Below are 26227 nucleotides of genomic sequence, written 5' to 3' on the forward strand. Positions count from 1 at the left end.
AGCTACAACAGGGACCTGCCTGTCGGGACACAGTATCCGCTCCACCGCCTCTAACCCCTGCGGGTGGAAGGGCCGGTAGTGTAGACTCAGTAAATGACCACTCTTGCCTTCCCCGCTCCCGCAGACAGCCCTGCGTTGACTTCCAGTCCCAGGTTAGCTGTGACCCACAAGAATGGGCTTGACCACCCACCCAGTTTGTGTGGAGTGCGACTCGGATGACCGCTTTCCAGCACTGTCGAATTAAATGCTGACACAGGGCCCGGCACCTCGTAAACTCAGTAAGCACAGAGGGCAGGTGGCTGTTATTAGTTCTTCACAGGACTGCTGCAGAGCTGCAGAGATCAAAGCGGCGGGCGCATTGACAGTGCGTCTAAGCGTCAGGCCGACCCGTGGTGGTTCTGAGGTGTTTCGAACCTGTCGTGTATGCTGCACTTCGTGTCTCCAGGTGTTTGGGGAGAAGCAGGGAAAACAGTAAGACGATGAGGGGGACGAGTGGGTTTCCTCCAGGCCCTGGAGGAAGCGAGTGCACACCAATGGTTGCAGGTCACCGTGATGAAAGAAGGGTGCGCTTCTGGGTTACAAATCCCAGCTCTGCGGGGGTGGGGGGCGGGGGGATGCCACTGATGTGGTCGCTTTATAGTCCTGCCAGGACCGAAGGGTGGCACTGGCTGATGCTTCCGGCAGGAACAGAAGAAAGCAGCTTCTACTGAGCACCTGGGAGCGAAAGGGAGGGTTCCTTTCTTCCCTGCCCCTCTCGGCCTTTGAAATGCCCCTCCACGTCCTCATGGTCACAGCTGCATGGTCCCTGTGCCAGGCGCGGCCTGCTCTGGCTGCCCCTCTGCTCTCTCCCCTCCCGGGATTTGCCCTCTGGGGCTGTGGCTTCCGCCTCCAGGCTGTACTCTCTAAAGCGATTGAACTACATTTTCTCACCCATTTAAGGAAACCAGGATTTCGTAAACTCCTTGCTCACGGCTTACTGAGGCCCTTTCTGGCATATGTGGCTTTTTTTGGCCTAAAGAATGTTCTGGGCTTGAGGGCCTAAAAGAGAGATTTTCTACATCCGAGAATGAGAGGGCAACTTCTCCCAGCCCTCACCATGCAGGCCTCGGACTAGGCAGCCCCTGTGCGGCCAGGTGAGGCCGTGCCATCTCCAGGCTAGGTGAGCTGGGGACTGTGGACCCTGCCCTTCCTGTCCCAGAGCTGAGAACAGTCCCTGCCTGTTCCCTGACCTTTGCTTATCTCCCCCATCCTCCAGCCCAGGTCCTCTGTGCCTGGGGCGCTCCCCTCTCTGAACTGGAGCTTTCCAGCTCTTCCCTTCCCTGGCCTCCCCTCCCCTTCTCCGCTAAACCACTCTGCTAGTACTCTGCCCCAAACGGTCCTGTCTTTAGTCTTCAATGTTTATCTTCTTTTCTATTTCAAAATTTTTTTTTAATTGCTAGAAGATGTGTGTGCGCACCAGAGAAAGAGAAACGGGGGTGGAGGGTGAGAGAAAGCCTCCCCCCCATAGTAGGGCATGTCACGCTGCAGTTCTTTTCCCTCCCTCCATCCCTTCAGGATTTGGGGCACATAGGCACAGGCGTTTCACATTGCCAGGGCTGGAATTTGAACTATGGTCAGTCATGTGGGTCCCGCTCCCCATGCACAGGACTTAGGCACCGTGCTATGGGGTGGGGGACAATGCATTAGTCGTCCCTCAAACTGCTGGAACGCTGTGCTGAGCAGGGGCAGTTTACCCAGAATCTCAGCACTGGGGTCCAATGGAGGCACGGGGTACGTGGGACACTGCGGAGGTGACCTGCGGGGGAGGGTATCAGCTCCCATTTAGATATGACCCTGAGCTCGCCCTGAACTCGCGGGGCGCGTGTGCTCATGGTCTGGGCTGGCTGCGGAGGGAGGTGGACCACCCACTGGGACCCTGCTGGGGGTGTTCTCCGTTCTCGCTCATGGAAGAAATAGACTTAAGGAGCCAACAGGCAGTGTGGTGCTTAAGGGCGCTGGACTCCCACATGGCTGACCGCGGTTCAAGTCCCGGACCTGGTGGCTTGCTTTCTCATTTTTTTCCTCTCTCTCTCTCACTCTGTCCCTCTCTGGTCAAATAGAATGAAAGAAAGAAAGAAATGAAGTTAAATAAAATAATTCTTTAAAAAGAGAGAGAGAGAGCCAGCCATGTGGTGTGTTGGTTGGGGCACTGGATCCCACGTGCCTACTGAGCTGTTCAAGTCCTGAACTCGGTGACTTGAGAAACACACCGGGCACATGTGTGTGCATGCCCAGAATCCTGAGAAGAGAGTGGAGGAGAAGGTATTGGGGTGTAGTTATCCCCCCTGAAAGGGGATTTCTCTCTCTTTATGGCAAGTGCATGTGCCCTATAACAAATTTTAAAAGAAGAAAATATAAAAAGACAAAACCTACAGCTACTTTCCCACACATTAATAAAATATTAAAATCTCAGCATTGAAGGGACCTCGGTGGTCATTTAACTGGGCACACTTTCCCACGCTGAGTTGCCCAGAGAAGCCTTCCCAAGGTGCGTCCTGGATCGCGGAGAGCGCCTTCTCCAGTGGAAAGTCCCTAAACGCAGGGGACTGTGGTCAGATGAGTCTGTGTCTGTTTCCCTTTTGTAACTTTTGGACACGTGACAGCATGGAATGCTCTGGAAAGTTCCGTGCTGAAGAAACCTGTTTACTTTGACTGGGACTCCGTGTAACAGAGACCGCCTCTCCCAGACTGTTTGTAAGAAGCTCTCCTTACTTCTCAGGTCTAGTTCTTTTCTTTGGAGAGGTTTTTGCTATAGGGCGTGTGCACTCGCCAGAAAGACAGAGAGAGACATTGAGACAGAAAGCGAGAACTCACCCCCCAGGGGGGATGGCCACGCCGCAGTCCCTTCTCCTCCATTCCCCTCTTGGGATCTTGGGCACGCGCGCACGTGTGCCCGGCATGAGTTTAAGTCACCAGGTCTAGGACTCAAACCATGGGAGTCCAGTGACATAGCCATCATGCCAATTGCTGGTCCCTTCACGTCTAGTTCTAATCGTCTGTTTTGCCAGAAGGCTCTTCCTTGCCTCTAGCTAAAGCCATCAGCATTTGAAACTTTCTCTCCCAAGCCAGATGCCCTGGCGTCTCTCTGCCTGTCCTTGGGGGTCCATGCGCTTCTTGGGTACCTCCCCTGACCAGCCCTCGGCCTCCCTGAAGCGTGAGGTCTGAGTGGAGTGAAGAACAGTCAGAAGTGGGTCAAATTGTGGCTGAGGCCATGTGGGAAGCCCAGTTCAGTTCCTGCCCAGCCTACGATACATAGGCATAGGCTGGGCGTGTGGTCCACACCCGTGGTCCTAGCGAGCCAGGAGACTGGGGCAGCAGGGTCGTGACATGCTGAGACCCTGTCAGAGACCCTGGTACCTCTCTCACACACAGAAGTCAGCGAGCCTATGATCCAGCAGCCCTGCCCTTGGGAACACACCCCAGAAAGTTGGAACATTTATTCACACAAACTTGTGCACGGGGCTGGCTTCTTGGTCCAGTGGCAACAGGCTGCCCGAGAGAAGCTGGATCCGCTTGGTGACTGTGGTTTGAACCCCAGCCTGCTCAGCCTGAGCTACACCAGAACACGTGTGCAAGCGCTCCAGTTCTGGTGGGCTGGAGGACTGGAGGAACAGGACTGCAGCATGGCCAGGCTCCTCTGCCTCTCTCTCCCTCTCCCTCTCTCTCTCTCCCTCTCTTTCTCTTTCTCTTTCTCTTTCTCTTTCTCTTTCTCTTTCTCTCTCTGCCTCTCTCATCATGTGTACACATGCACTCTAAAAACACTTGTATATGAATGATCAAAGCAGCATTATCTGGGACCAGCAGTTGGCGTAATAGCTATGTTGCTGGCCTCCCATGTAGTCAACTGCAGTTTGAGTCCTGGACCTGGTGGCTTAAACTCACGCCAGGCGCGTGTGCGTGCGTGCTCAAGATCCCGAGAGGAGAATGGAGGAGAAGGGATTGCGGCGGCCATATCCCTGGGTGGGGTGATTTTTCACTTTTTGTCTTCCTGTCTCTCTCTGTTCCATCCGGTGAATACACATACCCTATAGCAAAAAAGTCTCTCTCTCAAAAAAAAAAAAAAAAAAAAAAAAAAAAAAGAATTATCTATTTAATTTTATTATTATTATTTTAAAATTTGCTATATGACACATGTGCTCACGGGTGCGGGGGGTGCGGGGGGTGGGGGCAGGGAGTGAGAAAGCTAAGCCCTAAGTCTGGGATCACAGTCGGTCATGTGAGACCCCAGGGTCTTTTTTTTTTTTTTTTTGGAGAGATTTTCGCTGTAGGGCGCGTGCGCTCACCAGACGGACAGAGACATTGAGACAGAAAGTGAGAAATCACCCCCCAGGGGGGATGGTCACGCCGCAATCCCTTCTCCTCCATTCTCCTTGGGATCTTGGGCACGCACGCACACGCGCCCAGCGTGAGTTTTAAGCCACCGGGTCTGGGACGCGAACCGCAGTCGACTACGTGGGAGTCCAGCAACATAGCCATTACGCTAACTGCTGGTTCCCTGGGTCTTAACCATCGTGCCACCTGCTGGCCCCAGCAAAAATCTTAACAAGAAGAGGGGGTTGGGGGCCTACTCAAATGGCCATCATCTGATGAATGGGTACAAAATATAGCATATTTATGTAGTTGAGTGTCCTTGGCAATGAAGGATAAAGTGCTGATTATAATGCTACAAATGAATGAACTTTGCAAACGCCATGCCGGGTGAAAGAAACCAGACAGAAAGGCCTCCCTGTAAGATTCGTGTGTTTACATGCAACACCCAGGAGGCAAACCCACAGAGACAGACAGGTCAGTAGTTTCTCTGGGCCGGGGGAGGGGAAGAGAGGAATGCGGGGTGACTGCTAACCACTCTGGAGTTCTTTTTGGGGTGAGGAAGATGTTCTGGAATCAGCTAGTGATGGTGGTTGCACAACTTTAAGGATATTTGTGAATATCCTAAGAGCCAGTAAAATGCACAATTCTTTTTTTTTTTTTTTTAAAGGCTTTTGCCAGGGCACATGCGCTTGCTGAAGAAAGAGACAATGAGAGGGAAAGTGAGAAATCACCCCCAGGGGGGAATGGCCACAATGCAGCCCCTTCTCCTCCATGCTCCTCTTTAGATTTTGGACACACTTGCACATGTGCCTGGTGTGTTTTTCAGGCCTCTGGGTCCAGGACTTAAACTGCACCGCTAGGTATATGGGATCCAGTTGCCTTAACCACCACGGCACCTCGCTGGCCCAACCTTTACTTTTTAAGTTTTTGCTCAGGGTATGTGCACTCACCAGAGACAAAGACAGCGAGAGTGAGAGTGAGAAATCATCCTTCAGGGGTATGGCCATGCACAGTCCCTTTCCTCCAATGTCTTCTTGGGATTTGGGGCGTGCGTGCGCACGTGCCCTGCTGAGTCTGGGTCTCGAACCACAGAGTGGCCATGTGGGATCCAGTGCCTTAACCTCTAGACCATTTGCTGCTTGTCCCCCCCTTTTAAAGTAAAACAGCAGGTAATTGGGATCCATCACCGAGTCATTTTTAGCAAACTTATGGAAATCATTGCTTCCTTTTTTAAAGAGCTCACTAACCACCCTTTGACTATGTAGTTGTGGGCTGGTCCATCGCGACTCTCGTGTTCTGTCCACTTCCTGGGAGCCCAGAAGCACTTAACTTGTTACCAGACCTGGGACACTTGTCTCACCCTCTAGGGCTCCTTAAAGCTGCTCCCCACCAGCCACCTGGGGATCTCGCTTGTGTCCCTTAGTACCGTGCAGTGTAACTCCTCCCGCAAGGAGGCTGTACCCTGTGGGCATGCAGAGCTGCTGCCATGAAAACTCCCCAGCAGGGAACCAGCAGTTAGCGTAATGGCTATGTCGCTGGACTCCCACGTAGTCTACTGCGGTTCGCGTCCCGGACCCGGTGGCTTACAACTCACGCCGGGCGCGTGTGTGTGCATGCCCAAGATCCCGAGAGCAGAATGGAGGAGAAGGGATTGCGGTGTGACCCTCCCCCCTGGGGTGCGATTTCTCGCTTTCTGTCTCTATGTCTCTCTCTGTCTGGCTAGTGCACGCGCCCTACAGTGAAAATCTCTCCAAAAAACAAACAAACAAACAAAAACCTCCCCAGCAGAAGAAGGCGGCCAGCGCCGAGTGCCAGAGCAGAGCTTGCACAGCTGCCACGGGAGGGTGGGGGCAGGGGTGGCTCCCTGAGCTCAGGGGCACAGGACAGCCACAGTGAACAAGTAGGCAGGGGCGTGGTGGGTGGGCAGAATGGCATGAGCTGATCCGTGGCTGGAATGGAGCCTGTCAGGGTCACTGGGCCTCCTCTCCAGCATGGCTTTGTGGGTCTTACATACCACCGGCCCACAGCGCTGGGTCTCCAGCCACCCACTGGCTACATTTCTTGTGTATGGTGGGTGGCAGGTAGTGGTAGTGTTCCCAAACAATGATGGGTTTTTGTAATTGGGGTGTGTGATGGGAGGAGATGGATAGCGAAGAAGCCTGACTTGCTTATTTAATTATTTTTATAAAAATTGTTTTGTAAAAATTGTGGTAAAATACACATAACATAGAAAAGATCATTTTAACCCTTGCAGGGTACAGTTCAGTAATGCTGAGCACATTCACGCTGCTGTGCTCCTACCACCAGCATCACCACCGTCCAACTCCATCCGGCCGTCAGCGTCTGCCCTGGGCTTAGCTCGATCTAAGAGGAAGCAGAGAGAAAGAGACAGAGAGACAGAGCAGCAGTGGACACAGGTGGCCTGAGCCTAGGGAGCCCGAGCAACTTGTGCCACCCAGACAAACTGGGAGCCTTTATTTATAGGGCAAGGCGACACTACCTACGTGTATTTCATGACATTCCGTAGATACGTTGACATGTTACATGCAATAAGAAGCAGGTAACAAATATGTAAGGGCTTAGAGTACTGGGCCAGGTGTAGTGATACCTCCATATCAAAGAGAAATCCCCATAACCTTCTTATCTAGTGGAGAGAAGCCCAGCTGCAGGTGTGGGGAGGATACTTAAAACATCAAAGGGGTATTGATAGGGCTAAAGAATCTCACAGAGGCAGAGCAGGGGTTGGACTTCGCTAATTGGGCTCAGGATGTTTCCTGAATTCCATTGGAAGGCCCCTAGCAATTTCCACCCTTTGCTCTGCCTGCAGCAAAGGTCAAGGAAAGGACAAGCTGCAAGGTCCTGTCATAGCCAAAAGAGACAGGTGGTGTTTGCACAGAGCATGTCCCCACACCCTCAGGGCCTCTCTCCAAACATGTCCCTATATCCAACCGTCACTATCATCACCACCATTCAACCCCATTTAACCATCACCACCATCACCACCATTGCCACCATCACCACCATTCAACTCCATTCAGCTGTCACCACCATCCAACCACACCCAACCATCACCATTACCACCATCCAACCCCATTCGACTGTTACCACCATAGCCACCATCAACACCATCCAACCACATCCAGCCATCACCATTACCACCATCCAACCCCATTCGACTGTTACCACCATAGCCACCATCAACACCATCCAACCACATCTAGCCATCACCACCATTACCACCATCCAACCCCATTCGACTATTACCACCATAGCCACCATCAACACCATCCAGCCACATCAAATCATCACCACCACTGAACTGCATCCAACCGTCATCACTGTTGCTACTATCGTCACCATCCAACCATTTTCACCAAAACCACTGCTCAACCCATCCAGCCATCACCACTATCACCCTCACCCAATGGCATCCAACTGTCATCATCATCACTACCATCCAACCCCATCCACCCATCACTACCATCCTACCCTATCCAACTTGTCATCGGTAGAACCATGTCATCCCAAGCTGAACCTCTATCCATTAAATGCTAATTCCCTATTTCCCCCTCTTCAGGCACCTGGTAACCACTCTTTCGCTTGCTGTCTGTGAAATCGACCACTCTAGGGACTGAGATGAGTGGGATCCTGCAGTATTTTTCCTTTTATGATTGGCTTTCTTCGCTTAGCATAATGTCCTCAAGGTTTACCCATGTTGTAGCATAAGCTGGAATTTCTACCTTCCCCCTTTTAAAAACAGATTTCTTTCTTTCTTCTTCTTCTGAGAGAGAAATACTCCCAACAGCATATTCACGCCACCATCCATGCCCAGTCTCAACCAGCCTGGATTTCGGGCACGTGTACACGTACCTGGCATGTCTGAGTAGGTCCCAGGACACAAACATGGGACTTTCTCATGTGGCCCAGTGTCGTGTTAGCATGGCACCACTGTCTGGCCTACTCTGTCCTTCTGAGGCTGAGTAGTTGTCCATCGCATCCACACAGCACGTCCTGTTGTGTGGACAGAGCCGTCTGTCCATCTGTCTGGCCTACTTCGTCCTTCTGAGGCTGAGTAATATTCCACTGCATCCACACACCACGTCCGTTGTGTGGACAGAGCCGTCTGTCCATGCGTTCATCTGTGAACACTTGGATCGTTTCCACCTTTTGGCTGTTGTGAACTGGTTTGTGTTTTGAAGTCAGGTGTTTGTCCCCAAGCAACAAGGGTCTCTGGGTAGCAGAAAGTAGGGGGACTTGGAGGAAGGTGAGCCAAGTCTGTGAGAAAACCCTGCAGTGGGCCAGGTTTGTAGGAGGGGATGGGGTTAGGGTACCAGGTGGGCAGAGGCTGAGAAGCAGAGGACATTTGGCTCTGGGAGTAGGGGCCAGGACTAGACCCCACACCTGGTGAGGCTGGGTTTGTTTCTAGGCGAGAGGCTGGGGGTGGCTATTAGAGGACAGAGCCAGGTGCCAGTCACCATCACTACACAGATGTGACTGCTCAGACCTGGACATCAGATGTGACCAGAGGGCAGAGCGCAGAACCGGAGCTGGGATCGGGCCAGAGCAGAGGGCAGGAGGGTTGTCAGAAATGGGTGTGAGCAGTGACCAAGAGGGGGATCCTGGATTCATCCACACTGGTGAAGGTGTCCCTGCTCCTCCTCCACTCAGGCCCTGTATTGGGGGTGCTCTGTTGATGCTGGTTGGCCCATGTGGGATAAACCAGACATGTTTTCTTTTTTTGAGAGGTTTTTGCTATAGGGTGCGTGCTTACCAGAAAGACAGAGAGAGACAGAGAGACAGAAAGTGAGAAATCACTCTCCCAGGGGGATGGCCACGCCGCAGTCCCTTCTCCATTCTCCTCTCGGGATCTTGGGCACACATGCACACATGCCCAGCGTGAGTTTAAGCCACCGGGTCTGGGACTCAAACCATGGTGGACTACATGGGAGTCCAGCGACATAGCCATTACACCAACTGCTGGTCCCAACCAGGCATGTTTTCACCTTTGAAAAACTTCCAGCCTAACTGAGAAGATAAAGCCACATGCTGCGAGGTCCACTTCGAGTTGTACAAAGGCATTTCGAGGAGAGAGAGGTCCCTTCTGATGAGGTGGCCTGGGTGGGCTTTGCTGTTGTGTAGGAGGAGGTATTTAAGGCACTTTTCAATCTTGAGACCCAAAGAATTCCACGTGTAGGAGACTGACAAGTGTCCCTCATCCTGGACCCTGCAGGTATGACGCTGGACGGGATGGCTTCATCGACCTGATGGAGCTGAAGCTGATGATGGAGAAGCTGGGGGCCCCCCAGACCCACCTGGGCCTGAAGAGCATGATCAGGGAGGTGGACGAGGACTTCGATGGCAAACTCAGCTTCCGGGAGGTACCAAGCCCCCGGGGGTGCCCAAGGGGACCCGCAGACCCACAGTCTCCTGGAGTACAGTGCATTTGCCCCTTGAGAGCACTACTTGAACAGTTAACCTACTATTCTCCCTAAAAAACATATTTTTAAGGAGCTAGGGAGCCACAGTGCTGGCCTGGGGAAACGCTCAGTAAGCCAGTGAAAAGCAGTGTGAGTAACAGAGCTTCGATGGGCACACGGCAAGAAAGCTGGGCCCATGTCCACCAAGACAGTCACAGTGGGCGTTGTGGGTGCAAAGTTTCATGATGTTGTACTTCTTTTGTTTTGTTTGGTTTTGTTTTGTTTTTTTTGGAGAGGTTTTTGCTATAGGGTGCATGCGCTCGCCAGAAAGAGAGAGACAGAGAGACAGAAAGTGAGAAATCACCCCCCAGGGGGGATGGCCATGCTGCAATCCTTCTCCTCCATTCTCCTCTTGGGATCTTGGGCACACATGCTCACAGTTTAAGCCACCGGGTCTGGGACTTGAACCATGGTCGACTACGTGTCCCCCTCATGTATTTTTAAAGTTTGCATCTTTCTTTCTTTCTTCCATGAGAAAGAGGCAGCACCCCCAACCTCCGATGCCGCGATCGACCCCGTTTCCGCCCCAGTTCTTGGGCACACGTGGCTGATGTACTCAGGGAGGTCTCCAGACCTGAATCCAGAATTCTCCCATGTGGGCGGGCCTTGCAGAGCGTTGCTTTACCACTGCCTCTGCCTGGCCCCTCCTTGGGTTTCTGAGATATCCTTTTACTATAACGAATGCCTCCTTAAAAAAAATTGGCAAAGGGCATGTGCACTTGCTAAAAACAGAGAATAAGAGGGAAAGTGAGAAAGTACCCCCGTGGAGATGGCCACACTGCAAGCTCCTCTCTGTACCTCCCTTGTGCCAGGACTTGGGCACACATGCACGTGCGTCCAGTGTGTGACTTGAACCTGCAGTCACCCATGTGGGATCCAGCCACCTTACCCACCAGGCCACAGACTGGCCTGAAGACCTCCTTTTTTGCTTAAACCAACAAGTTGGTTTCTGTCTCTTGCAATCTGGGAGCTCTAAGCAAAGCAGGGAAAAGCGTATCAGGAGCAAGGATCGCTCGGGTCTGAAAGAGCCTTTCAGCTCTGGCAGGCCCCTCTCTGTCCCTTTGTTTTGCACCCGTCCCCCTGCCCCCATAGTCACTCCAGGACGTTTTCCAATTCTTCTACAGCATGCCAGGCTTTGTGGGCTATAAATAGGAAGACAAACAAGGCCGGGCAGTTGGAGAAATTGTCATTCAGGGGCGTCAGTGACTGTAATAAAATTAAATGGAAGGCAGGACATTTTCAGGTCGAGCTGAATTTTTTTCCTTTAACTTGGTTCGGGTTGGGGAACCCCCTAGTTAGGACAGAGTGGCTGGGGGGGGGGGGGGCCCCCCCCCCCCCCCCCAGTTAGTAATCAACTGTGCTGGCAGTGGATCAGAATTAGCCCAGAGTGTTCAGAGGGAACAGCCTTGGGGAAGGCCTTAAGGTTTCCAGTCCACAAAGCCCTTCTGTAAACATCGATACACTGTCCCCTTGGCTTTGGGTGTGAGAAAACCTGGTTTTGGGGACAGAAAGAGGGGCCACTGGAGGCAGTTGGGCTGGTGCTGGGCTCGGGGTGTGCCCCCTGCTTTCTGAGCTGCTCCCTGGGCCCAGGAGCGTGGCTGGGCCGGAGGGGCTACCTGTTCCTGCTCCACGCTTGCTCCCGGGAGCGATGAGGTGAGGGCCTCCTGTAAACCGAATGCTGGGAGGATGGGGAGGGTTTGCAGCACTGGCCTCCATGAGAGCTTGACCTCCTCTGTTCCCCAACTGTCCTTGGCCCCGGTCCTACTGGAGCTTGGCCTCCTTTAACAAGCTCCTTTTCTTTCAGACCGATGTTTGGGCCCTGATCGTCGGCAGCACACAGTCTTTGCCGGCCTCTAGTGAGAGAGTTTGAAGCTGCAGGCAGGTGCTTGTGGCGAGATTCTGCGGATCCCCGCTGACCACGGCAGCCTCAGCGAAGCTCCCAGTCCTTGGGCATCTTGCTTCTTCCCTTGATTTGTACTTGAAATTGTCACAGTACAATTAGAAAATGAAATGAGAAATGCAAACACAATTTATTAGCCAGACTCTCCCTAGAATGGAAGCTCCTTCCGGGTTGGCACCAGAGCCTTGGCAGTAAAAGACACCTGAATTGGAATTTGCAAAGCCTGACAGAGCTGTTTAACCTATCGCTCTACCTTAGGCCAGGCTCCTTTTCCCCTGGGAAAGGCAGTTTTTAGGGAAGGTGGTTGTATTTAGGTAGACCCAAACCCAGAGAACAAACCCTCTCTTTCTTTCTTTCTTTCTTTTCTTTCTTTTCTCTCTCTCTTTCTTTCTTTCTTTCTTTCTTTCTTTCTTCCTTTCCTTCCTTCCTCCTTCCTTCCTTCCTCCTTCCTTCCTTCCTTCCTTCCTTCCTTCCTTCTTTCCTTCTTTCTTTCTTCTTTTCTCTCCCGCTCTCTCTTTCTTATTGCTGTAAGGCACAAGTACTCACTGGAGAGAGAGATAGTAAGAGAGAGAAAGTGAGAAATCATCTCTAGGGTGGAGGTGGGGTGCGGGGAGGATGCCATCACACAATCCCTTCCCCCCCATTCCCCCTTGGGCATGCATGTACACTTGTCCAGCATGGTTCTCAAGCTGCAAGCCGCCGGGTCCAGGACTCAAACCTCCTTGTCAGCCATATGGGATCCAGCCACCTTAGCCTTTGTGCCACCTGCTGGTCCCACAAACCCCCTTTCAATGATGACTTGAAACCTATCAGTTTCTGTTCCTCCCAAGTAGAGAAGTAAGTCCCGGGAGATGGATAGCAGCTATTTGACAAGTAAACTCATAAAAATTATTTAAAGAGGGGAACCAAAACGTCACATAGTTGCCTTGAGAGAGGGACAGGAAGACGAAGGAGCTGCCATCGGTGTGGCCACTTCATTTACTGAAAAATGTATTCCGTGGCGGTCTCGGCACAAGTTACCTTCATAGACGCATTGGTCCAAGTCACATTTTGAAACTGGATGAAGAGGATGGATTATTCAATAAATGATGTGGGAGTTACTAACTAACCATTTGGCAGAAAGTAAGGTTAACAATTAACCTCACGAGATAAATCAGAATAAATGACAGAGATTAAATATTTACACGTTAAAAGCAAAGCCATAAAAGTAGTAGACAAAAACATAGAAGATTATTTATGTAACCTTGGTGGGGAGAAACACTTCCTCTTTCTGGAAATGCCAGAGGGCACATGCGTGTGTATGTGACAGAAAGAGGGGGAGAGAGAGCTCCTCCCCGCTGTGAGCCCTCATCACATTGCAATAATTTTTCCTCCAATTCTCCGTCCCATCGGAATCCCGGGTGTGCACACACTTGATGTGATTTTCAGCTGCTGGATCTGGGACTTGAACTCTGGCCAGCCGTGTGGGATCTGGCTTCTTCTGTGCAGTACTTAACTGGTATGCGATGGGGCTGGCACAGAAAGATTTTTCTAAGCATAACATGATGAGAAAAAGGAAAAAGCTAGATTATGTGAAATTGTTACTTTTTATAGAGCATGTGTGCTCTCTGGAAAGAGACAGAGATAGAGAGATGGAAAGTGAGAAATCCCCCTGGGGGACTGGCCATGCCACATCCCTCCTGCTCCATTCTTCTCTTGGGTTTTGGGGCATGCATGTACACACAGTTGCTGGGTCTGGGACTCGAACCACACAGTCGGCCATTTGGGACCCCGTTGCCTTAACCTCTGTACCACCTGCTGGTTTGATATATAAGACTTTTGAAAATGGAATTACCATAAACACAATGACAGATTCTGTGAAGCTCTCTAGCACATGATAAGAAAGATAAATAATGCAAAAATGGGACCCCAAAGGGCTGCAGCCTGGTAGTTAAGGGAATTGGGCTCCACATGGCCGACCACACGGTTCAGCTTTTCCGCCCGGCTGCATAAGAAACAATACACTTGTGTGTGTGAGTGCCCCGATCTGGACAGGCCAGGGAAATGGAGGAGGCTGTGGTGTGACCACACCCCCTTGCCCATCTCCCTCTCTCCCCATCTCTGTGGTGGTGCATGTGCCCGCTGGCACAATTTAAGAAAAGAAAGGAGACCCAAGAAAAATGTAAGTGGTGAAAAGACATTAAAGGTGGATGGGGTAGTGCACACCTGTAGCCTCCGTTCCTCAGGAAGCTGAGGCAAGAGGATCATGAGTTCAAGGCCATCCTGGGCAAAATAGCAAAACTCCATCTGTAAAAAGACCTCAAAAACAAACAAAAAATATTGAAGATTTAAAATTACTTAGGTTGGGGCCAGCAGGTGGCATGGTGGTTAAGGTGCTGGAATTCCCACATGGCTGGCTGTGGTTTGAGTCCTGGTCCTGGCAGCTTGCTTTCTCCCTCTCCCTCTCTCTCTGTCTTTCTCTGACAAAACTCATGTGAAAAATAATATTAACAATAATAATAATAAATAAATAATTCTTTTTAAAAAAATAAATAAAATTACTTAGGTTCCCCTCCCCCCCAAGTTGATATATTTCTTCCATGAAAGAGAGCGGCAACAGGGTCTCTGTGCTGTGTTCTACCAACAGTCCCAGGCTGGTTTGCTCATGGTGGTCCCAGGAATTGAACCTAGGACCCTCCTATGTGAGTCCTATTGTGTTACTATTGTACCATCACCTGGCCCCTAAATTCTTAGTTATTTTATTTTATTATTATTTTTTGTACTCATCAGAAAGACAGAGAGAAAGAGAGAGACAGAGAGAAAGGGAAAGTGAGGAAGTACCCCCGCAAAGGCATGGTCATTCTGCAGTCCCCTCTCCCATTCTCCTCTTGGAACTGTGGGCATGCGTGTACATGTACCTGGTGTGTCTTTAAGCCCCTGAGTCTTGAACTTGAACTACACAGTTGGGCATGTAGGATCCAGTCACCTTAACAATCACACAACCAGCTGTCCCCTAAATTAAAAAAAAAATAAAAGTGATCTATAAGGTTTATTTGCTTTTTCTTTCATGGCTATAAACATTTCCAAGTTTTGGGTGCTTTTCTTTTTTTCCTTTTTTTTGGAGAGTTTTTTTCTATAGGGTGTGTGCGCTCACCAGAAAGACGGAGAGAGAGAGACAGAAAGTGAGAAATCACCCCCCCTCCTGGGGGTGGGGGGAATAGCCACATCGCAATCCCTTCTCCTCCGTTCTCCTCTCGGGATCTTGGCCACGCACACACACACACACGCCTGGCGTGAGTTTAAGCCACCGGATCTGCGACTCGAAATGCGGGTGACTACATGGGAGTCAGCGACATAGCCCTTACACTAACTGCTGGTCCCCAAGTTTTTGCTTTTCTAGATAATACTTAAACTATTATGTGAATGTAGCCAGCAGGTGGCATGGTAGTTGAAGCGCTGAACTCCCGCATGGCCTACTGCAGTTCGAGTCCTCGACCTGGCTACTTTACTTTCTCACTTTCCTTTTCTCTCTGTCTTTCTCTGGTCAAATTTTTAGAATTATAATAACAAGGGCCAGCAGGTAGCATGGTGGTCAAAGTGCTGGACTCCCACATGGCTAACTACGGTTCAAGTACCAGATCTGGCAGCTTGCTTTCTCACTTTCCCTCTCTGTCTCTCTCTGGTGAATTAAAACAATAATAACAAATAAGGACCAGCAGGTGGTGTGATGGTTACATCCCTGGACTCTCACATAGTTGACTGCAGTCTGAGTCCCAGATCCAGCAGCTTAAAACTTAAACCAGGCATGTGTGCATGCATGCTCAAAATCCCGAGAGGAGAATGAGGTGAAGGAATTGTGGCATGGCCATCCCCCCAGGGGGTGATTTCTTGCTTTATGTCTCTCTGGAGAGTGCAGTCACCCTATAGCAAAAATCTCTCTCTAAAATAATATTGATCACAAAATTAAATAAATAATTATTTAAAAATCTATGTGGGAGTATTTCTGAAGGGTCTATTTCAGCAGTGATATTAATGACTGGAAGAGCAAAAAGCATTTTATTTTTGGTAAATGTTTCCAAAGCGCCCACCAGAAATTTGAATCAATTTACACACCCATCAGATAGATAGAAGGGTGCCATTTCCCTGCATTCTTGTGACCACTGGGCACATTTTCGCTTTTGAAATGGAAGGGGAAAATAATCCATTGTCCACACAGAGCTACCCTTTTTTTTTTGGTTATAGGACATGTGTGCTCACCTGAAAGACAGAGAGACAGAGAGACAGAGACAGAAAGCGAGAAATCACCCCTGGGGTGGGGTGGTGGCCATGGCACAATCCCCTCTCCTCCATTCTCCTCTCGGGATCTTGGGCACACATGGACATGTGCCCAGTGTGAGTTTAAACCACTGGGTCTGGGACTCGAACCGCGGTTGACTACGTGGGAGTCCAGCGACATAGTCATTATGCTGACTGCTGGTCCCAACACAGCTACCCTTTTAAGTGTCTGGCAAAACTGCCTTGCGTTTGGGCCCGAGGGGCTTCCTGTGACTCAGAGGCTTGGGCCTGCTCACCCTCTGCCTTTCTTCCTCCTCTAGTTCCTGCTCATTTTCCACAAGGCTGCAGCCGGGGAGCTCCAGGAGGACAGCGGGCTGATGGCGCTGGCAAAGCTCTCCGAGATCGACGTTGCCCTGGAGGGTGTCAAAGGTGCCAAGCACTTCTTCGAAGCCAAGGTAGGTATTGTGGAGCTCTCTCCCCCACCCTGCCAGCAGGACCGCCCTCATCTAGCCCGGTGACTGTCACATTAACTCACTCGGGACGCTGGGACAGCCACGCCTGAAGTATGTACAGAGCTGCGTGATTTATGAGAGGGTTACATCCACATGAAAGCCTACGTCAAAACTATCCCTCAGTTGAAATGTGTGGGACACGCTTGCCCTACCAAACGCCGTAGCCTCACCTAGCCTACCCGAACATGCTCAGAACACCTGCTGGGTGAGTTGTCTAACACAAAGCCTCCTTTGTGACAAGATATTGAATATCTCATGGAATTTATTGATTACTGTACCGGAAGCGAAAAGCAGAAAGGTTGTATGGGGACCTGGAGCAGTTTCTCCTGACTCTGTCTCACTTTTGCACCATGGGAAAGTGAAGAAATCATAAGTCTAAGCGTCGCGAGTTGAGAATTGTCTGTAGAACATGTACATGTGCTAGGTAATCAGAGTGTGTCTGCGAGCCAGCAGGTGGTGTGGAGGTTAAGGGGGCTAGATCCCACATGGCTGACTCCGTGGTTCAAGCCTCACACCTGGCAGCTACAAAATCATCCTGTGCCTGGGTGCCCAAAATCCTGAGAGGAAAATAGAGGAGAAGGGATTGCGGCACGACCGTTTCCCCGGGGTGACTTCTTACCCCCTCACCCTGTCTGTCTCTCTCTAGTGAGTGCATGCACCCTATGGCAAAAACTAAACAAAGGAACAAAGAGAAAAATAAATACAAACCAGAAAAACAACCAAATGGCAAATATGTTGGATCCCGACTTGAGATTCAAACAGCTTTGCTGGTGTTGTGCTCTAAGGCCAATGCCAGAGGGCGGGTGCACAAGTGTGCATGTGAGTACACGAGAGAGGGACAGAGGGAGAGGCCACCACAGCCTGGTCATGCTGTAACCCCTCTTCCTCCGAGTCTCCATCCTGTCGGGATCCTGGGAACATTCCCTTGCACCCAATGTGTTTTTCAAGCTGCCGGGGCAGGAGCTCAAACCCTGGTTATCCATATTGAATCTGGCTTCCTCTGCACAGTATTTAACTGCTGTACTATGGGGTAAGTCCCAAGGTCAACTCCTGATCCACTTTCCCAAAGAAATCCTTTCTTGTTCCTTTTTTTAAAAACCAACCTTCTTTCCTTCTTTCCTTCCTTCTTTCCTCCCTCTCTTCCTCCCTCCCTCCCTCCCTCCCTTCTTTCCTTCCTTCCTTCCTTCCTTCTTTTCTTTCATTTTGACCAGAGAAGGACAGAGAGAGAGAGAGAGAGAGAGAGAGAGAGAGCGCCACCAGATCTGGGACTCAGACCGCTTTATGGGAGTCCCGTTGCCCTTCACCACCACGCCACCTGCTGGTCCCTGAAGAACTCCTTTCTACCCCAAAGCACAGCTGAGATTCTTTGATAGCTCTCTTCACTTCACAGCTTAAACACTTATGTCGTAAGCAGGTGGGCAGCGGGGCCAGAGGAGGCTGGCATGGTTGGCATGGGCAAGTGCTCCGTTGGCAGTGCTGGGAGTTCGGAAGGGACCTCCAGCACCTGTCCCAGAGCCCGCTGGGTGCTTCCATTCCTTCGTGTCCTCATGTGCCACAGACCCTCAGTGAGCCCACCTACAGCCAGCCACTGTCGTTTTCATCTCTGCAGAGTCTGCCTGGAGAAAGAGACCGGGAGAGTCCTCCAAATCCCGACTGACTGGAGCAGCGGGGGTGCAGTGGGGCAGAGCATAGCTCCTGTTCAGACTGCACCCCCTCCTTACCCCACTGCTTCCCTGTGCCTCAGATTATGTAGACCATGGGCGTGACCGTAGGAGTGCTCAGGGGGCTGAATGAGTTTGCCTGAGAGCGTTTAGCAAATGCTTGGTTCACGGTGAGCCTCCGTATGAAGTGAGCAGTTGGGGCCGGCCTCGCTCCAGGCAGGAGCCAGCCTCTTGTGGAGTGGTATCTTGCTCCAGGTTCTTGCCCAGAGATAAGGTGTCCTTGGGCACGTATGTCGGCCTGCACAGACCGCCAAGCACGACCCTGTTCTCACTTCTTGGGAAGCTGCTCAGAGAGAGTCCATCATCCTGCCACGACCACTCCTGAATTCCTCGTGCTCCCGTCTGACAGTGTCAGCAACAGGCCGACCACTCCCTTCACCCGGGACCCCTGCACTGTGTGTCCCAGGGCCTTTCCCCGGAAGGCTTAGTCCTGGTGGGATGGGGCCTCTCCGTTCATGAACCGAGTCGGCGTTTGCACGCCTCCTGTGATGTCTTGGGGAAGGCCCGGGGACTGAGACCTGAGGTCAGCAGGACGCGATCTTCTGTCCACTCTGAGGCCGGCGTGCTACGTTCTCTGGTAGAAAGGGGGATGAGTCTGGAATGTCTTATCTGGGCACTCCAGGCCTGTTACAGTCCGACTCTGACCCCCCATCTAGCTTCATCCAGCCCCTTCAAATGCTACCACGCCTTTTCACACTGGCCCTTAGTACCTGCTGGAAATGCCCAAATGCCTGTTTAGAAAATCGTCTCAGACTCACACGAAGGAGTTGCCTCCTCTGGCTGCTCTCCCTGACTGCCCAGGTTGGGATAGCTCATCCTCTTCTGCTGGCCTTGATTACACGTGGAAATGAAATTTTTTCCTCTTCAAACAAACAAACAAAAACAACTTGGTACAGGGCACGTGCGCTAGCTGGAGAGAGATGGGAGTGGGGAGAGAATGAGAGCGCTCCCCAAGGGAGATGGCTGTGCCTCCGTCCCTTCTCCACTCTTCTCGAGATTATTAGTTTTGTTTAGGTTTTTGCCATATGGCGTGTGTGCTCCTTGGAGAGAGTTAAGGAGAGAGGGAAGTGAGAAATCACTCCCAGGGAGGCGTAGCCATGCTGCAATTCCTTCTCCTCTATTCTCCTCTTGGGATTTTTTTTTCTTTTTTGGGGAGAGGTTTTTTCTTATTGGGTGCGCGCGCTTGCCAGAAAGACAGAGAGAGAGACAGAGAGCCAGAAAGCGAGAAATCATCCCCCAGGGCGGATGACCACGCTGCAATCCCTTCTCCTCTCAGTATCTTGGGCACGCACGCACACACACCTGGCGTGAGTTTAAGCCACCGGGTCCAGGACTCGAACCAAGCTGCAGCTGCGTGTGTGTATGACAGATGTCCAAAGTAAATGTCGCACACGGTATGTTCGAAACCCAGTTTGGTTAAATGTTAATTACACCACAGACCAAGGGGCCAGCAGGTAACATAGTGTGAGGTGCTGGACTCGCACTCGGCTGACCGTGGTTTGAGCCATGGGCCCAACAGCTTAAAAATGATGGCAGACGTGTGTGTGCATGCCCAAAACTCCTGAGAAGAAAATGAAGGAGAAGGGATTGTGGCGTGGCCATCCCCCGGGGGTGATTTCTCTCTGGCCTTCTCTCTGTCTCTCCAGTGAGGGCACACACCCTATTGCAAACCCTCCCCGAAAATACATCCTAGATAATTACATGTCAAAGTATTAGTAATAATTATGTCCGAGGGACTCGTTTTATGTTTCTGTAATGTTTTATAATATGTGCACATTACTTCTATAGCCAGGAGAAAAGATGAAAAGAATAACAATAAAAATGGTCTCACCCAGTCCTGCCCATCTGTCTGCTCCCGCCCAGCCTCTGAGGCAGGTGGGCGTTGTCTGTGTAATGGCAGCGCCTGGCTGTAATGGCCCTCCTCAACACTTGCCTGGGCAGCTCATGGAGCACATGGCCCCATGAATCTGGGAGCGGGCCATAAAGCAGCCGCCGGTGTGGCCGATGTGCAGAGATGAATGGGGATTCACCTAGTAATCAGGAGAGGGAGGGCGTTGCCACCGTGGGAATGCAGGAGGAAGGCTCGGAGGCCTGGAGGGCAAGGCTGTGGGAGCTGGGAGGTGTCCGCGGGAGGGGGCAGGGCTGGCGACGTGGCTGGGAGTGGAAACCAGGAGGAAAGCATGGAGATCAGAGACTGGGCCAGCCTTCCCACCCTTTGGCGCTCCACGCACACACAGAGGTGGCTCTGAGATGGGGTGGCCCTGGACGCACTGTACATGACAGACGGGAGGCTATGGCCTCCCCAAGGCTCAGGGCAACCTCTCTCTGAACACAGGGTTGGAGAGGTCGGACCTTGCTGTGTACCAGATCCACCTGCGGACCAGTTTTCCAGGCCCCTTTCAGACATACCTGGGATTTCTCTAGGGTGGAGCCTAGGGAGTGAGTGTGGCCGAGCTTGGGTGGAATGGGCAGCCAGGCTCGGGAAGCACAGCTGTGGGTGCTGGGGAGCCTGTGAAGCTGTTGGAGCCCGGCCTTGATGCGGGGGCGGTGGCACAGCCAGGATGGACTTGCCTGGGGAGGGGCTGGACTCCGCAGCTTCCAGAGTTGTCTGGAGCAGAGGTCTCTGTCCAGTGAGGGTTGTGACAAGGGGGCTAGTGGGGAGGTGGGGCTGGACTGAAAGCTCTCCAGACTTTGTGTTCATGAGCACGTGATTGGAGGAGGGGGGTGAAGTGCCCTGAGGTTGTAGAACTTTGGAGAAAGTTGTTGATGATCTTTTTTTAAAAGAAGTATTTTATTTAACTTTATTTATTTTAATTTGACCAGAGGGAGACAAAGAGAGAGAGAGAGAAAGATGGAAAATGAGAAAGCAAGCCGCCAGATCCGGGACTCAAACCTCATCAGTTGACCATGTGGAAGTCCAGGACCCTTAATCACCACACCACCTGCTGGCCCTGTTAGTAATATTTTTAATCAAGCGAGGACTCCATCCCCCAAGAATAGGGGTGTTCTGAGGAGGAAGAGTCATAAACTGGGGTTGGGCATCAAGTGTACAGTGACCAGGCACAGAAAAGGCATGGCCCTCCTTCGGGAGAGCATCGTTTCCGATGGTGTCCTGTTGGACAGAACTGGCCACAGCCAGCTGCATGGGAGGCTGCTGTCCTGGGCCCCTGTGTGCCTCGCTGTCACCACGCTGCTAGGAGAGATACTGAGGGTCAAGGGATGACTCTCCTACCACGCTCATGCCTGACCAACCACTGGTGAGGCCTAGAATATCATTACCCTTTGGGCTTTGCAGGAGCCAGGGGTGGGGCGGTCTCACTTAGGCCCAAGGCAATGTGCCAGGTGAGTTCTTTATATTCATAGGAAGAAAGAAGGAAATGCATTTTTGTCGTTGTTGTTGATTTGTTTGTTTTTAAGGGTTCTTTTCATAGGCCACAGTACTTACTAGAGAGAGACAGAGACAGAGAGACAGAGAGAGGGAAAATGAGAAATCACCACCCCTCTAGGGGGGATGACCAAGGCCCTTCTCCATTCTTCTCTTGAGATTTTAGGCATGCGTGCACAGGTGCCTGGTGTGAGTTTCAGGCCACTGGGGTCCAGGACTGGAACTTCAGTCGGCCATGTGGGAGTCCAGTACCTTAACCACTATGCTGCCTGCGGGCCCCTACAGTCACGCAACAACACCGGCCACAGGAGCTGTTCTCAATAAGCTACAAGTTGAAATCCAAGAGCTAGAGATTGGCCAATGGTGGATCAGAATGGCGACCCGAAGGCTGGCATTTAGGCCTTCAGAGGAAAGGTATTATGGAAGATGTAAGGAGACCCTGGGAAGGATAGGAGCAGTTTTCAGGGGCCAGCCAGTATCATAGTGGTTAAGGTGGTGGATCCCACATGGCTGACTATGTGGTTCAAGTTCTGTACCTGGAGGCTCGAAAAACATGCCAAGCACCTGTGCATGCCCAAAGTCCTGAGAGGAGAATGGAGGGGAAGGGATTGCAGCGTGGCCATCCCCCTTGGGAGGTGATTTTTCACCCTCCCCACCACTCTGTCTCTCTTTGGTGAGCACACATGCCCTATATAGAAATTTAAAAAGAAGATGGACCAGCAGGTGATGTGGTGGTTAAGGTGCTGGGTTCCCACATGGTTGACTGCAGTTCAAGTCCCAGATTGGGCAGTTTGAAAATAACAGCAAATAAATAAATAAATGTTTAAAGGACGAGGAGGAGGAGAAGAGATGAAATCCAATAACGACGAGGCCAGAATAGCAGCCTTGGGCTCAGCAGATGGGTTAGCAGAGCTTGTCGAGTCACCAGGGTCACCGTGCGACCAGGTCACAGGACCTGAGGAGGAAGAGCCCCCATCGCTGCCTCTTCTGTCTAGAGACCACCTGGCGCAGGTGGGAGGATAGCTTGTGCTAGAAGAATTGGGGGGCTGTTTTCAGTTCGGAGAAGACATCGGCATACTTCTGGGTCACAGAGAGATAGTTGTGGGAAAAGACACCTGAACGTCGAGGAAGAGTCGAGTGGTTGACGGGGAGCTCACAGGACCCAGAGGAAAGAGGGTGTTGACAGTGGACAAGGAGAGCCCGTGCAAACGGGTTACCAAGGCCTTCCCCAGCCTGGCCGGGAACGCTGGGAGGCACAGCGACTAGCACACCTGAGTGTTGATGCTGGCCACTTCAAATCCATGTAGTAGCTGTCACTTACACGAACCCTCTGGAGGTCGGTGTTATTATCCCTTTTTGCAGATGAGGAAATTGAGGCTTAGACTGTGATTTTCTTTTTCCTTTTCAATAATCTATTTTTCCATGAGGAGAGAGAGACAGAGACGTCACTCAAGTGGGGTCTTCATGTTGCGATCCACCCCCAGCTTCAGCCAGCCCGACTGTGGGCACACGTTTGCCTGGTGGGTGGAGGGAGATCTCCACGTGTGAACCCAGAACCTTCTCGAGGAGTCAGCCTCACGGTGTCGGTGTTGTGTCTCATCACTGTGCTCTGTCTGGCCCCTGAGGCAGGACTTTGTTGGCAAATGTTTGGCAGCTGGCTCTCTGAATAGCACCTCCGTGTATACACGCAGAAAAGTTATTAGAAATCGTATAAGGAATATGTAGTACATGATTTAAAAAATGCCTTACCTTTCTCATGGATTCCACATAGCCTCCTGATCCTCTGAGAATGCACGCTTTGATTTTTGCTCAGTTGTTGGAGCCAGTCTATGATGAATACAGTTCAGGGGCCAGCCAGTGGCATGGTGGTTAAGTCAGCTGGATTCCAACATGGCCAAGTACATGGTTTGAGTCCCAGACCCAGCAACTTGAAAAACATGCTAGCTGCATGTACATCAGTGCCCAAAATCCTGGGAAAAGAGTGGAGGAGAAGGAAGTGAGGTGTCTCCTCTCCGCCCTGGGGGGGACGATTGCTCACTTCCCCCACCCCCACCTCTCTAGCAAGCACACACATGCTGCAGCAAAAAAATTAAAAAAAAACAAAACAGTTCCAGTGCAAATGTTGAGTGATATTTTGTGTAAACCAATTTGTAAAAGAAGAGTAAAAGGACATATGTTTGAACTTTATTCTTCAACGATTTGAGGAACTTTTGGCTGAATTTGATGGTGGTTTTCAAATAATGGAAGAATAGTCTCAATATTTTGGAGCTGTTCATAATGGAAAGGCTAGAGACACCACACATTTTGAAGTTTAATCTGCATTTTTAACATTTTCCCAATGTGCAGGAAAAAAATGTTTTTGGGGAAATTTTTGCTATAGGGTGCGTGTGCATGCCAGAAAGACAGAGAGAGACAAAGAGACAGAAAGCAAGAAATCATCCTCCAGGAGGGATGGCCACGCCGCAATCCCTTCTCCTCCATTCTCCTCTCAGGATCCTGGGCACGCACGCACATGCGCCCGGTGTGAGTTTAAGCCACCGGGTCCAGGACGTGAACCGCGGTCGACTACACAGGATTCCAGCGACATAGCCATTATGCCAACTGCTGGTCCCAACATGCAGAAAATATTAAAAAGATACAGTTAGGGAAAGTCAGGGCCAGGTGGTGATGCAGCGACACACCTGGACCAGAGGCCAAGGTCCTCTGGTTTATATCCTAGGACCTCCCTGAGCGCACTGGGTGCACACATGTGCCTGCGACCTGGGATGGCTGAGACCGGGCGTGGGTGGCAGCAGGATGACCCTGTTTGGGGTACTTTCCCCTCTCTCATGGGAGAAATAAAACTTAACAATAGGAATAAAAGGTTGTTGGTCAGCCAGGTGGTGTAGTGCTTAAGCAGGTGGGTCCTACATGGCCAGTTGTGCGGCTTGAGTCCCGGTCCCAGCAGCTTGAAAAACACACCAGGCGTGGGAACCAGCAGTTAGCGTAAGGCTATGTTGCTGGACTCCCACATAGTCGACCGCAGTTTGCGCCCCGGACCCGGTGGCTTAAAACTCACGCCGGACGTGTGTGCGCGTGCGTGCCCAAGATCCCGAGAGCAGAATGGAGGAGAAGGGATTGCAGCGTGACCATCCCCCCTGGGGGGTGATTTCTCGCTTTCTGTCTCTATGTCTCTTTCTCTGTCTGTCTGGCAAGTGCACGCACCCTATAGTGAAAACCTCTCAAAAGCGACCGCCCTAAAGGAAAAACGTCCAAAAAAAAAAAAAAAAAAAAAAACCAACCACCAGGCATGTGTGCCCCAAATCCTGAGAGAATGGAGGAAAAGGGATTGCAGTGTGTCCATCCTCCCCGGGGGGGCAGGGGGTGCTTTCTCACTTTCTCTCTCTTCTCTCTGTCTCTCTCTGGGGTGCACACATGTCCTGTAGCAAACTAAAAACAAAGTAAAACAAAATGTAAAAACCCAGATTGTTTATATAGTTAATGAAACAATACATCAAGCCCTAAGTGGGAGCATTTCTTGATTCCCCTGAGATTCCTGTCAGGCTCCCATGTGACCTGGATGGTGGCGGAGTCTCTCCGCTGAGAGGGGACTCACAGCAGCATGTTGCCACGCATGTCTCTGCCTTTAAGGTACAGCAGACGCAGGCAGCCTCAAAGGCCTTGCACGAAAATCATCAGGAAGCGATGACTTCTACTTTTTAAAGTTTTTTTCTTTTGTTATAGAACACACGTGCTCGTCAGAGAGAGAACTAGAGAGAGGGGGAACGTGAGAAATCACCCCCTTGGGGATGGCCATGCCAAAAGCCTTTCTTCTCCACTTCCCTCCCGGGGTTTTGGGCACCCACACACACGAGCCCGGTGTGATTTCCGACTGCTGGGTCCAGGACGCAGAACCGCACAGCTGGCTGTGTGCGATCCAGCGCTTTAACTTCCATGCTGCCTGCCGGCCCGGCTTACTCACACCTATTACTTCTGCATTTACTAGACTTAATTTAATTTAATTTTCAATAATAGCTTTACTTAATAACCAACTCACAAAGTTTCCAAAATTCCATGACTGGCTTTTGAGCAGGTATAAGCCAGCTCTCGGATACCTCTGGACTCAGAGCTGTTCAGTGAACTGCCCAGGGTCTCACTCCCCCACCCCCCGCACCTGAAAGCACAGTGAGGGGGAGCCCAGTGTGGAAGTATTCCCCTGTTTTTCCCACAAATAAGGGAGGACGAGGAGGGGGCGAGGTCCGCAGAGGGCTGTGGCGGCTGGTGAGGGCTCTGGGGAAGGAGATGCAGGGAGGAGGCTGAGCCCCATTGCAGACTCTGCCCAAACTAGAGGCCCTGGCATCACAGTGGACCCAGATTCTATCCTCGTGAGACTTCGAGGGGAAGTGGGTTCTCAGCCTGGACACGCAGCACACATGGGCATCCATGTGAGGACCTCGTGGGGGTGACAGTGTGTGAGGCAGAAGTGCGGGTTGAGTGTCAAGGGTACTGTAACAATGGATGCTGGCCTGGAAGGTAAGCCAGGGCCGGCCCCCAGGGAAGAGGAGCTTGAGGCTTTGGTGAAGGGAGACTGGGAGTTCTTGGAGGCTGGCTGAAGAGCAGAGACGGAAGGGCTCAAGGTGTTTGCCCCT

General features: G+C 51.3%; 1 protein-coding gene across 1 annotated transcript in view; it reads left to right on the forward strand.

The window, feature by feature from the left end:
• Positions 1 to 394: 394 nt before the first annotated feature.
• EFHD1 (EF-hand domain family member D1) overlaps positions 395 to 26227 on the forward strand; it is a 31432-nt gene continuing 5599 nt past the window's right edge. Inside the window, exons 1-3 of the mRNA XM_014585267.2 lie at positions 395 to 471; positions 9581 to 9728; positions 16302 to 16436. Coding sequence (XP_014440753.1) covers positions 9615 to 9728; positions 16302 to 16436 — 249 coding nt within the window. The 5' untranslated portion in view covers positions 395 to 471; positions 9581 to 9614. The remainder of the gene's footprint in view (positions 472 to 9580; positions 9729 to 16301; positions 16437 to 26227) is intronic.

This window comes from Tupaia chinensis, unplaced genomic scaffold (assembly GCF_000334495.1).
Source record: "Tupaia chinensis unplaced genomic scaffold, TupChi_1.0 Scaffold149383_1, whole genome shotgun sequence".
In the NCBI taxonomy this organism is placed as follows: Eukaryota; Metazoa; Chordata; class Mammalia; order Scandentia; family Tupaiidae; genus Tupaia; species Tupaia belangeri.